This window comes from Passer montanus, unplaced genomic scaffold, assembly GCF_014805655.1.
Source record: "Passer montanus isolate IOZ18808 unplaced genomic scaffold, ASM1480565v1 scaffold25, whole genome shotgun sequence".
Taxonomy (NCBI): domain Eukaryota; kingdom Metazoa; phylum Chordata; class Aves; order Passeriformes; family Passeridae; genus Passer; species Passer montanus.
Window position 1 is genome coordinate 9,540,170 of NW_024367149.1, and position 13,184 is coordinate 9,553,353.

At 41.0% G+C, this 13,184-nt stretch overlaps 1 protein-coding gene across 14 annotated transcripts in view; it reads left to right on the forward strand.

Annotated features, from left to right (window-relative positions):
• FGGY (FGGY carbohydrate kinase domain containing) overlaps window positions 1–13,184 on the forward strand; it is a 127,765-nt gene that overhangs the window by 38,393 nt on the left and 76,188 nt on the right. For all 14 annotated transcript variants that reach the window (XM_039711501.1, XM_039711500.1, XM_039711503.1 and 11 more), the window contains one exon: window positions 10,103–10,218. In XM_039711501.1, coding sequence (XP_039567435.1) covers window positions 10,103–10,218 — 116 coding nt within the window. The remainder of the gene's footprint in view (window positions 1–10,102; window positions 10,219–13,184) is intronic.

Sequence of the window (13,184 nt, forward strand, 5' to 3'; positions counted from 1 at the left end):
TAAGCTGGTAAAAACTCCCATTAACCCCACTGACAGCACTCAGGACTTGATACTCACACACGTGTGCAAGTACTGTGCTAAATGAGACTATCAGCAGTTTGATGTTAAGAATATATACATTATTTACTCATGAATTGGTAAAATGTCTTTGTGTGAAGAGATTTCCGGGCTAACAATTTTCTCTTTCAAAACACCACTGGTAGGGCTGTAAGGGTGGGGTTTTTTCACACCACTCTCATTCTGCTCAATTGTATGAAAACAGCAGAAACCACATAATGAAGCGTAGCCCTGATCCTGTGGAGATTTGTGTTCCTGGGGTGTCAGGGTGCACGTGGTGCTGGCCAGGCAGCGCCCTCAGCATCTGCCACACTTCCCAAACTGCTGGAAGAATCAAGGACTCCCTAAATCCTCCTGCTCCCTAGGCATGGCTGGTGGGTGTGCGTGTCCTGTGTGTCCTGTTCACCCAGAGGAGCCACACAGGGCCATGGAGCAGTAACTGTGGTCTTCCTGCAGCCTGCCCATGTTATTCCCTGTGGGATAGGGACATCTGGAACAATGAAGTGGCCGTGTGTCCGTGGCTGGGGCAGTGCCTGGTGCTGGCAGATGTGCTGGGTGATGCACATCTGGATGTGCTGCTGTTGTTGTGCTGGGAGAAGCTGATGTTGCTGACAGGAAGAATCTCACTCTGTCCAAAGCCACACGGTGGGGAGGGAGCTCAGACCCAACTTCCTTTTTCTCAGTGACTTGTAGCATTTGCTTAATCTCTTTACCAACTTCCTTGAGTGTTTGGTGAAGTCTTGAGCTGTGGTAAATTTGCTCCAGCTCAGACTTCCAGAGGAAGCTGTTCACTGGCTCTGTGTACCAATACTTCCAGTTTTAATTGTGTCATATTTTTAACTGCCAGAAGGTAACAGGAGAAAATGTGTTTTTTAAATACAAGCTCTTAATTGAAATAAATATTTGGCTTCCTATTGCAGAGTGGTTTGGTTGAAATACTGAGCTTGAAAGAATATATTCTTGTGATTAAATAGAACTGAAACATTGCTGATGTTGCAGAAGGCAGGAGGAATGTCCCAGGGCTGCTGGACTGCAGTGGCTGGAGACGTGGGCTCTACTTCCAGTTTTGCTTTTCATTTCCCTTGCCATTTTTGCATGATGTTTTCTTTATAACCTGTCCTCTGCTTGTTAAGCTTACAAAATTTAAACAAGTGTTACTTAAAACAGTGATTTAATTTTATATATGTGCACAATTCTTTGTTTCTCTCATATTTAAAGATTTAAACTACAGTTGTCCATAGAAAGGTTATTTTTAACATGTTCAGCATCAATGTCTGAATGGTGTCTTTCTGCCTGGATCTCAGTCTCTAGACTGAGCCTCTGGAGTTCAGGGGTTTGATTAAAGTTTTCTCTTTGGCCCTTGGCCAAATCTCTGAATTTTCTTTGCCTCTGTTTGCCATCTTCTAAGGGAATGGACTAAGATTTCCAGCCCCACATGCTATGTCTGATTTGTCTAGACAATACATTTTTTTGTCTAGGACTGTGTCTCATTATGAGTTCTCCAACAATGCCGAAGACAATGGGCTTGAATCTTGGTTGGGTGTCTGTAACATAATACAGAATGAAATTAATAAAACAACTCAGCAATCTGCTGACTGTTGGCTTGCCCTTGCCTCATGACATGGCGAGGCGTATGTGGGTGGATAAAACAGTCTTATTTTGTACTTTCTGATCCAACTCAAAGTGTTTAGCTAAGTACATCCACTGAAGTTGTTAGATGCACACAAGGGATTAATCTGACTTGATAAGCTGCACTGCAGACGGGTGGTTCCCTACAGGTTTGGTGACATAACTTCTAGGAAAACTGAATTCAAGACTCTTCAGTCTTCCCATCTTTTGATAGCTTGTTTCTAAACTGAAACACACTTCTAGAAAGAATTGGGCTCTGTTACACATCATCTCTGTGTGGTCAGTGTGATTCACCTTCTGTTGGATGGCTTTTTTGACATTTGCAGTGTTTGATACATTTTTTTGTATTTTTAAAGGACAGGTTTAAATAGATCACACAGAACACAAACAGGCACATTCTCCCAATCCAAAGTAAATATCTTCATGTGTACACATTACAAACACGTGTGTGTGTGTGTATTTATGGAAAAATAAAACAAGCCAGTTTCCTACAGTAGTTACATATCAGATGCACATTTCCACATTTCTAACATGATGGGCAAATTTCAAATTTTAACGTACCTCGTCCAACACAGAATTTTCTTTAAGTGGATTAATCCTTAGAGTCTGAACATCATGAAAGGGGCTTTCCCAACAACCTCTCAGTAAATTTGAGATTTATCTATGTACTATACCATACCTCCTTTGGAACACTGGAAACATCTACACTCTGCATTTCTCAAGAGACTTTTGTGCTTATTGTGGTGGTAATTGGAGGTCAGTCTTCGCCCTGGTTGGGTGGTCAGAAGGTTGATGCCAGAGTTTAAAGCACTTCATTGCTTTGAAACCTTGTGCTGCTATGTAGGCTTTGAAAATGATCCTATTGTTCTTCTTTTTTTCCTTTCAAAGTGGCACCCAGAGTTTAAATATAACATGGAATCTCGTCAGGGAGTGGCTGTATTCAGAGGAGATTAATTATAGATGTGGGCGTAGAAAATTGCAAATGTGAATTGTGTTTTTCATACAATAAAAACTGTCCCTTTAAGTAAGCAGCAGACTTGCTTAGAAAATCCTGTGATTTGAAAAGCCAGCCAAAAACCTCTTAAGTGTTACAACATGAGCACCAAATATTCGAGCAAGGTTTGAGTTAATTAATACTTCTTCCCCTTTACAAAAATAGCTTTAACTTTTCGATTTGCTGATTGAAAGACTTTGTTTCCTGTTCAGTGCTTGTTGCTGAGAGCTGAGTGCCCTCCACACACATACACACACAGGGTGGTGTGAGCTCAGGAGAATCACGACTCCTACACCCTGTATCCCAGCAAAAGCCCTAAACCCCCAGTCTGGATGAGTTTGGAAGTCCCGGTGTAATGCCTACGCCTGCTGGTGAGAGTGTTGATGGATCCCAGTCCCCCAAGGGCTCTGATGTAGCTGCCATTCCCTAAGGGCCTCTCTCTCACCTAAAAGACAGTGTTGCTCTTTCATGGGCTCTGCTTTGGCAGTGAGATTTATAGCAGGGAAAGGGAGACCTGGTTTATATTTTTAAATAAAAGCTGTGCCACCAGTCCAGTGAGAATTCTGACTTTCCAGATGTGAGGCCAACAGAGCTGCTGAATACAAGTTCAGAGATTTTTAACCCCAAATTTAGTCTTGTTGGCTGGGAAGGAGTCTGGTAGAACCCTGTGAGTTTCCTGAGTCAGCAGTGCTCAGGAAAAAACGGGGGGAATAGTATATCTTTAAACCAATGTTTGAACCACAGCTTTGAAGGAAAAGCTGTGAAATCTTCACACCATATGTAGTACTTCAACATAATTTTTTTGCAGCAACAAAAAACCCAAAAAAACTGTAAGGGTTTGGAAAGGTATTATATAGGCAAATATCAGTATCTGCATTACCTTCAAGTATGCAGGTTGTAGGTCCTGAGCTGTTCACTTTCTTTTTGGTGGCTTTGTGGCTTGGTGTCTTCCACCAAACTTGCACACTTGCTGGAAAGAGAAATCTTTACTAATAAATCCTTTTAGTTGGAAACTGAAGAGCTATTTTCTGACACTCAGTTTTTCCTGAGGAAAAAGAAAACATCCAAGTAATTTTTTGAACATTAACTTTTAAGGTTTGAGGTCTGGAGTTTAATCCTATTTCAACTATGAAATATGACAAAATTGCTACTAGCCCTAGTGTGAACAAATATTGGCTTTTCATCATGATATTGGATCACTCTTATTTGTATTAATATTTTTTTTCTCCACAGCTTTAGTGAAGATTTCAAAGTAGGGAGAAAGCTTTGCTTTTGCTGTGGTATTTAACTTCCTTCAAAAAATCTAAATGGCAGCCAGACTACTTTTAATTATTTATGATAAATAGAAGTGTTACCCAGAGCATAGGAAGACTGAAGCTGGTAGAATTGCTAACTCTGATTACAGTAATTTCCTTGCTACCTTTATTGAATAGGTTTAAGACATGCAAAGACTGAAAGTCCAGGCCTGAGTACAACTGGGAATGTGTCTGCTACTTGTCCCAAACAGGCTTCCCCACCTGTCTGCTTTGTTTGGCCTGTTTAATGTTTTGTTGGAAGATGAAAACCCTTTTCAGGCAAGAGTCAAATTGCACAGCTTGCTAAGACAATGGGTTTGGGCAGGCAGGAATTTCATAGTCTTTGGGTCAAAGGCAATAATCATAAAAAGTAATGTGTTGTAAATGTTAGGGACTTGGGGTTTGCATGGCTGGGTGGCTGGAGCAGCCCCTGACAGGTTTTGCTGTGTGTACCTGCAATTAAAGGGCTGTTGAAGAGGTGAAAGGAGGGGAGTGCAGTCAGGGCAGCCCCAGGCTCTGTCACCCTGACCTTTGCAGCCCACCTGGCCCAGAGATGGGCTGAGGGACAGCAGGGGCAGCTCCTCCACACCAGCCTGAGCTCAGACCCCTGCCCTGACTCCTTTTAGCAAATGCTCAACAGGGGCAGCATCTCGTACCCTTCATACATTTCAAGACTCCCTGTTCAGATGTCACTTTTCTTCTCCTCTTTCTTGAGAAGTATTCCTTTAGGACAAATTTTCCCTGTTTCCCTCAAGCAGCCAAATACAGCAAGCAGGCAGAGACATTTTTCCTGAATGTCAGTGGTGGATGTGGATCCAGTCTAGTTCTGTTTCAAAGGCTGTGGATTAATGGATATGGCATCACTATAAGAGAGCAGAGAAAAATTACAGGTTTCCTATTGCTCTGTGATAACCTCCACTGTATTTTAGGCTCTTGCAGCACCAGTGCCCAGTTCTGTTCTTGGATGCTGGGAGTATGTAATGGGTATTAAATTTTTTTGCCTGGAACATTTTTGCACAAACCACAGTCAGATCTGTGACTGTGTTAGAGCTGTAAATTGCTTGCTTTTGTGAAAAGCCTTGAGACTGTGGGGTGCATAATTTGGGAGGACATTGGCAGCCTGGCCCAGATGTCAATATGTGGAGACGTTCATTTGAGCAGAATCTACTCCCTGGTTTACAGTTTGAATTCAAAATCTGTTTTGAATTTAAACTTTGTAGAACAAAAGAAAAATAATTTGTTGTTGTGACAGTCACACTCCATTGTTTCAGGTCTCCTTCTTGCGTTCACAACGTCATAAAACTTTCTTAGCTTTTGATTCTTTGTAGCTTTAAATAAATCTGCCCAACAGACCACAGAGAGTTACTTTATCCTACTGCATGCTGTTCCTTTTGGGATCTAGCTGTACCCTACGCTTGCTTCTGTAGGATTTAGCTTTGGCACAGCCCTCAGCAGGTGCAGCTGGCTTTAGTTCAGTGATCCAGTGATTGAACTGCTGCGCTGTTAATGATGCCTACAAAATTAATAAAGTTCATGAGTTTCAGTTAATTTCTGAGTACTTGGGATGAATAGAGCAGATCCTTTTGCTTTGGAATTAACAACAAGGCTTCCATTCACCTCAGGATGCCCCAGCCAGGGGTTCTCTGCCTTTCAGGCTGGTGGCTGACTCGTTTTCCAAGCTAACTAATCTTGTACCAGCCCTGTGGAATGGAAGGTCATGTAGAAATGCCTTATGGGCTCACTTTTCAGGAAAAAAAAAAAAGGTTTTTTAGTAACTTTTAGTTGATAGGAGTTACCTATCAACCTATACTTAAAATAGGGATGACTTCCACAAGACAACTGCAGTTAAGGAGTAGCCCCCAGGATTATTTTCATAGCAGGTGCTGTCCCAGGCAGGGCAGGATCTCTGCAGATTTGGGAATCCTATCTGTGCTGGCTTTATCCCTTTTGGAGTGGGGATATGTGTCAACAAAGAAAGGACCAAAGTCTGAAGCTCTGGTGACTCCTAAGTAGTTGTGGAAAAGTTTTTTGTGACTTTTATGTTTTAGATACATTTTTATGCTGATAACTTAGAGCATGCAGTAATTCCCATTTTCAATGAATGTATCTGATTTCCTTCTCTCCAAGAAATACAACAGAGTGAAAGAAAATACTCCTAATGGGCAGATAATGTGGCAAGAGTCAGACAGAAACAAATTTTGATCACTTGAGTGATCACAACATTTTGGGAATTACAAGTGTGTGTTCACAGCCTCTCTGTGTTTTTAAGACTGCTGAGATTCTGGTTATGCAGGACTTCAGCACATCCAGTCAGTCCTCAGCAAGAAACTCCTAGGAAACTCTAAACATAATCATTTTCCTGTTGAAAATCTGGTTTAAATAAAATAAAAATTTTCCATGCACAACGGATTTTTTTTTTTTTCAGTAGGAATATTCTAAGCAAAACTTTTTGTTCTGAACAGAGAAAGGAAGTCCTTCATTTCATTGTGCTGAGAATATGCTTGAGGAAAAGTGTCTCCAAAACTCATGGTATTTCAGACTGGCTACATATGGCTTGTGCTACTGAGGGGTTCCATGTATGGCTCCTCAAATCCTGTGGTGGATCAGGCAGTCAGGAGAGGGCTGTTCCCTCTGGGATTGCCTCTTCTCTGCCCCTTTTAACTCAGCTGATCCTGGGAGTAAACTAAGAGGAGCTTTTGCTTCAACCCATCTGGTTCATCCAGCTTCAGCCAGCACAAGTCTGGTGTTTATGACCAAATAATTGAGGCGATGCTGCCAAATAGGAAAAATTGAATATACCATGGTACGTATCAGTTCTGTTTCTGTTTAATGTCTGCCCTTCATCTCATCAAACTTAGGAGTTCTGTGAAATATAAAATTTTCTCATAGTTGAGGCTTTATTTGTAGGTGCACTGATTTGGCTCCTCAGGTGGTTCTTTCCCACAGTGTCTTTCTGGGCAGAGTTTTCCCATGTTAGGAGTGATGCTATCCTCTTTTCAGGGTGATGCTCTGAATGAGAATTTCTGAGTGATTTCCTATAAAGTTAATATGTATATGTAAAAATATAAATACATATATATAATATACATGTATACCATTGGCTTGAGCAGTGACAAGGCATGAATGAGGTGTTCTCTCTGCATGTGCATAGAGCTCTCTGGGGCATACAGATTGAGAACCTCATCAGGTGAGGGGCAGGACTTTGAGTTCAGCCCATCCAGGTGCCTTTGAAGGATGTGGTGATGTTAATCCATCATGGCCATCACAAAAAAAATCCTTTCCTTTGAACTGTTATCTAAGAGAGCAGAATACCTTTCTGCAGTATGACACTTTTTCTTTGATATTAGGGATTTGTATGAAGCCATATTGTTCCATTAAACACCTACTTTTTGAGAGGCAGCAAGAGTGGAAGAAAGAGATTGAATCCCAGAGAAGTGTAAATGCTCAGACTGTGTTTAAAACAAGCATTTTGAGTTTCTTGCTGTGGCCATGAAAATAAAAATCTGCCAACATAATGTATTAGTGTTTTAGCTCAGATCTGAGATTGGTTTTCATACCAGAACCTTCCACTTAAGGATGTGCCAGCCAGTTAGTTTGGGAAGAGTTGTCTTTCCCACTTCATTTTCCACACTGTACTAAAAATCCACCCAGAACTGCTCTGTTTATCCTTGTTCTGTGAGCACTTTGCATTTATGAATCTCCAGGATGTGCTCAGTGCAGCCATATCCTGCCAGAGAGCTGGGATCTGCTGGAATTCTGTGGATTGGCAGGGGGGATGGCTCCCCATCCCCAGCGATTCCATGGGCCTGTGTGTGTGCTGTGGTGTTCCACAGAGGGAGCTGTGTGGGACAGCAGGCCCCTGCTTAAAACATGTTCTTTGGAGCCTCTCTCAGGGTGTGGCATTAGTTCAGAGCTTCAATCTAATTAGAAAAAGACATATTTGGTTTTGATGATAATTTGTTGTGATTTGGTATTTCCCATATTTGGGAAAACTTGATGCATTGTTTTTTGCTCTTTATGTCTAAATTTTTCCTGAACTGATGAAGTGCTTTTTATTTCAAATACCCTGTCTTTATTTTTCCTTTTAATGAGAGGTTTGAACCAATTCGGGGAAAATGTTTATTTTTTCCCAGTATTTTCTTCAGCCTAGAATTTATTTATTCACCCAGTTGTTGTCAAAGGTCTTAATTAGGTTTTTGTGTCTGGCTTTTAAATCCTTGGAAATTGGAATTCCTTATATCAACATTGCCATTGCTGTAGTTACAGGTCATGTGCTTTTTCTGTTTTCAAACCAGACACTGAGTTGAGATTGTGTGGTCTATTCTTAAACTATTAAGAAGAAAAAAAAGGGGGATGGGGGTATCAGAAATGTTTTATGAGTAGTCCTGAAATAATCTCTGCATTTTTTGACTGCATTTATTTATAGGGATATAAATAGTTAACTAATGTCTTTTTCCCTGCAAATGGGAATTACAAGTGTCCTGTTAATTGTTCTCTTGCAGCAAAGAGCAACCAACACACCTTTACAACCAGTGGGATGTGAATGACCATCACTTGTGTTCTGGTTGTAAAAACTCCAGTACAACAGGATGGAAGGAAATATAAGGCATTTAAAAGACACATTTCTGTCCCAGAGGAGAAAGTGGGAGTTTAGAGAGTCCATCTAACCATCCCATCTTCTGCTCAGTGTCACATAAGAGGATGTTGCTTCTTGTTGTAACCCCCCAAAACATGAAATACATATCCCAGATAGTTTTCCAGCTGTGTGGAAAGACTCTTGCTGCTTTTCTTTGCCTTTTCTCTGTCTGCAGTATCAGTGGCTATAAACTCTAACTTTGATTTAATAAAAATAAATTTTCTTTTTCTGCTTAAGGCCAGGTTGCATAGGGCTTGGAGCAACCTAAGATAGTGCAAGGTGTCCCTGCCCATGGTAGGGGGTTGGAACAAGATGAATTTTAAGGTCCGTTCCAGCCCAACCCATTCTGTGATTCATATTTCAGTCCCTGTGTAATATTCTTGGATGAAAGGGAAGATTTCCTTTTACTCCAAAAAATAATTTTGAAGAGAGAAATTTTATTTGGTTTTTACTTGGGCAAAACTGCAAGAAAAAGTCAAATACTTCAGTAAAACTGAGTTTGCTTTGAAGATACACGTTCAAATTGTACCATCCTAATAAAGAGAATATGTCTGTGTAAGCTCACCTTGGCTAAACATGAGTCACAAATAAGCTGTCTTGTAAAACATCAAAGAAAATCCACCTCTGAGCAGGGTTTCTCTTTGAGAACAGTTATGATGTGCTTCCCCAAGATGCATCTGAGCTGTCTTGCACTTGCTGGTACCGTGGTATTCCCAGGACTGCACAGAGCTGCAGTTTTCAGTGGTATTTAGCATCTTTAATACCTTTTACTTGACTGACTTTTCAAGCACAGTTTAATATTGATTGTTGGAGATGATTCTTAGTGTTCAGACAGAAAACAGCCCATGTGATACTAAATCATCAGTAATATTGTTCATACTTTGGGGAGGAATAAGGTCAGGGATATTGGTAAAAACCATTGTCTGTTAGCACAGACTTTGCTGTGAGTGTTCTTGTCCTCTGTGTCCTTCTGCTCCTGCCTGTGCCCCTTGGTGCTGTCCTGGCTCAGCAGAGTTTAACATCAGCTTCTCAGAAATCAGAGTTGTGCATCTGTCCCCATCATCCAGATCTCCTGGGAACTGCAGTTCAGCTGTGAGAGAAGGAACACAGAGTTTTCCTGAGGACAGGCTGTGTGCAGAGCAGCCATTCAGGCTGGAGGAGCAGCACTGAGCTCCAGAGCTGCTGTGCTCCTGCCCTGCTCTCCCCCAGGCACATGCACAGCCTGTTATTTGACTGATTTATGCAGTGAAGTGGCCAGACCAGGAGTTGTTTCAGCAGAGAAGAATCTTAAACACAAGGTCCTTTTACGGTCCTCAAGACATGCACTCCAAACAGTAACCAGTTTTTTTTTTTTCTTTTAATGTGAGCATTCTGCTGGAGTTTTTGACCAGTGGAGAAGAGATCCTTTTGCAGGAACTTGTTTCTAGTCACAAGTTTGAACCCAAACGTGTTCATTTGCCTAACTCTGTGCCTATATTGTCTCTTTTTTAGGTCTCTCTGTACAGTAGTGTGCAAGTGGACATACACGTCAGATAGAGGTTGGGATGACAGTTTCTGGAAAATGATTGGTTTGGAAGATTTGGTGAAGGATAAGTATGAAAAAATAGGTATATCAGGGTTGGGTTTTAATGTACATACATATTCATATTAATAAATATACATATAGAGTCATATTAATAAATATATCAATATTAATTAATATGCAAACATATTTATATTAATAAACATAGATAGTATTATTAATAAACATGCACATTTATTAATATTAATAAAAATGTTTATGTATATATATAAAAAAGATATAAATATATATATAGAGAGATGAATCTTTGAGCAACCTGGTCTAGTGGAACATGTCCCTGCCCATGGCAGGGGAGTGGAATGAGATGAGCTTTAAGGTCCCTCCCAACCCAACCCATACTCTGATTCTATGAATAAAAGATATATACATATAAAAAGATATTTTGCTATATTATCATGAATGTCAGCAGCTTCAAATGGGTTGCTGAGATGCCCATAGGGAACAGATTTCCTAAGTGCATTTTTTATTTTGCATTGTTGTGAGAAACTGTGTTTAAATTTTTTATCTCCTACCCTGGAAGGCCTTTCTGTACTGCTCAGTCTCAACAATAGAGGAGTAAAAAGGAGCCCCAGCAGCTGATGACATGAAGGACACAGTTGATATGGGGTATATTGGATGGCAGGCTACAAAAAAAGCTACAATATAGTAATATTTTAGTCATTACTGATGGTGTGATTTGTGACCTGTACCCATCTCCTTTATAGTCATTTTAAAAAAAAGTGCTGCTTATGCTTGTTGTTATCTTTATACTTTTTTTTCACTCTCAGAGCCCAAGTTTAATTAGAATAGTAGCCTTGCTAATAGCAGTTCCTACAGCAGATATTCATTAAAAGTCCATAACATTAATATACCAGAAAATTTCCAGGATAACTTTATTAGACTTTCCCTGTTAACTTAATGGACTTTTAATGGATGTCCTAAGCAGACATGTCATTAACAAGAATATTACCAGACATGAATTAAAATATGCTCATTCATCAAAGTTAATTATCTGAAATTTCCTTTGATTTTTTTTTTTAATGTTGAGCACTTTGAACAAGTTTGTGCAGCAGTTTAAATGCAGCAACATGAAATGGAAATGGTGGAGGAAGGATTGTAGTGAAAAGAAATGTAATGAAATCTATAAACTTTTCTGATCATCACATAATCTGTTATCAGTCATTTCTGGGTTATCAGAAATGGTACTTGAAAGCTTCCTTGAATAGATTTCAGCTTTTCCCCTGCAAAGGAAAATGCTTATGCAGAGGTACAAAACCTACCAGGAGAATGAGGCTTTCAGCTTCCTGAGGTTTTGGGTTGAATACAGTTCTTACAACATCTGTCACTTGTGGCTTTTAGCAAATCTTCAACAAGTTAAAATAAGACTTGCAATAAATACATGTTTTTACCAGAAAATTGAACATCTTGCCAGCTGGTGGTCTCGTGGAAGGGTATTTTAAAAATAAATTATTTATGAAGTGCAAGCTAAGACTTGAATACAATATTTATGCAATGCACTTCAAGGACAGTGCAAAGCAATTTGCCATTTTAAGTAACAACATGCATGTTTTAAATGATAAAGTAGCCATTAATAAAAGGGGCCTTTTGTTGTGATGGGAGCCTCATAACACTGGCCTATATATGGCTCAACATTCATTAAGAGAGAAACCATCAATTCCCAGTATCAGGCTTCCATGTTAGTTAAAACACAACGTTTACAAAATAAATCAGTAAGTTATCTTCTATTGATATGTTTCTTGCAAGGCAAAAGTGTTTCTTGTGAGTTACTGGTGGAAAGTGTCTAGTTCCATAAAAGACTATGGGATTTTTTAAAGAAAGGTACCATAGAATCCCTGAGAGGGTCTTGGCTGGAGTTGGAGAAGCACAGTCTGACCTCCAAAACTGCACCAAACCTTAGGACAGAACTTGAAGCTTGTGCTCACCTTGAGGAACCCTTTGGATTTCAGATTCTGGGGCCAATTCCCTCAGGTGAATCCACAGCATAAGACAATTTCTATTTGCATAATAATGCTGAAACCTGTCCTTAGGGAGAATATGAGCTTATTTTCCTGACCATTTGTCTAACCCTGCCTTTTTTAAAAAGGAAGGTGTTTTTGTTATCATTAGCAGTGTGATAACATCACAGAAAGCAGGAGAGTGTCCTTCATCCCTGTGTCTGTGCAAAGGGCATGAGGAGCTCGCTGCACCAGCATAGAACCCAGACAGGCACCACTCCATTCCTTTGGGTTTCTCTCCTGCCCTGTCCTTCTTGGAGTCTCTTGGAAGGGTGTAGCTTCAGAAGGAGTCAAGGCAAAGCACTTCACCCAGCCCAGGAGCTGCTCCATGGTGGTGTGTGCCAGGGAAGTGCTTTGCTTTCTGCCACCCTGAAATCTTACCAGTGTCCCTGGGTGAGGGGGAATGGGAATGGTGTTCCAATGAGAGCTGGGGGCTTTGCTTGTTTTAAAGTGTTCGGTGGTGTTGGACTTGAGCACTCTGAATCAGCTCAGCTTTCCTTAAATTAATCAGGACAGAGTAGATCCACCTACCAGGAAGGTGATACTCAGCCCCTGAGGAAACTGCAGCTGGAATGGTCCTGGGTGGTGGGAGATTCCTTCCCACACATCCCGTGGTGTCAGCAGCAGTGGTGAGGCACCATCCCTGCCACCACAGCACCACACCTGCACCAACTCGGCTCAGGCTGTGTTTACACAGTGCTGCCCACAGGGGAACAGCCTCAGCTGCTGGAAGTGCATCCCATTCTCCCAAGGGAAGGCCTCCCTGGACAGTGTGTGCCTCCAGGAGGAGCATCAGAGCCTGCCACGGCTGACAGGGAAGGATGGGAAGCAGGGCACTGAGCTGCCCTGCAGATAAAGGAGCTCAAACTTGTCAGATAACCCAGGTAGGAGGAGGGTGAGGGGAGGTTGTACATGCTCAAAACCTCCTCTTGAAATGAAAACAAAACCAAAAACCTGACAGGACTGAAGTAATTCTGGTGGAATTTCCTCTTGTGTT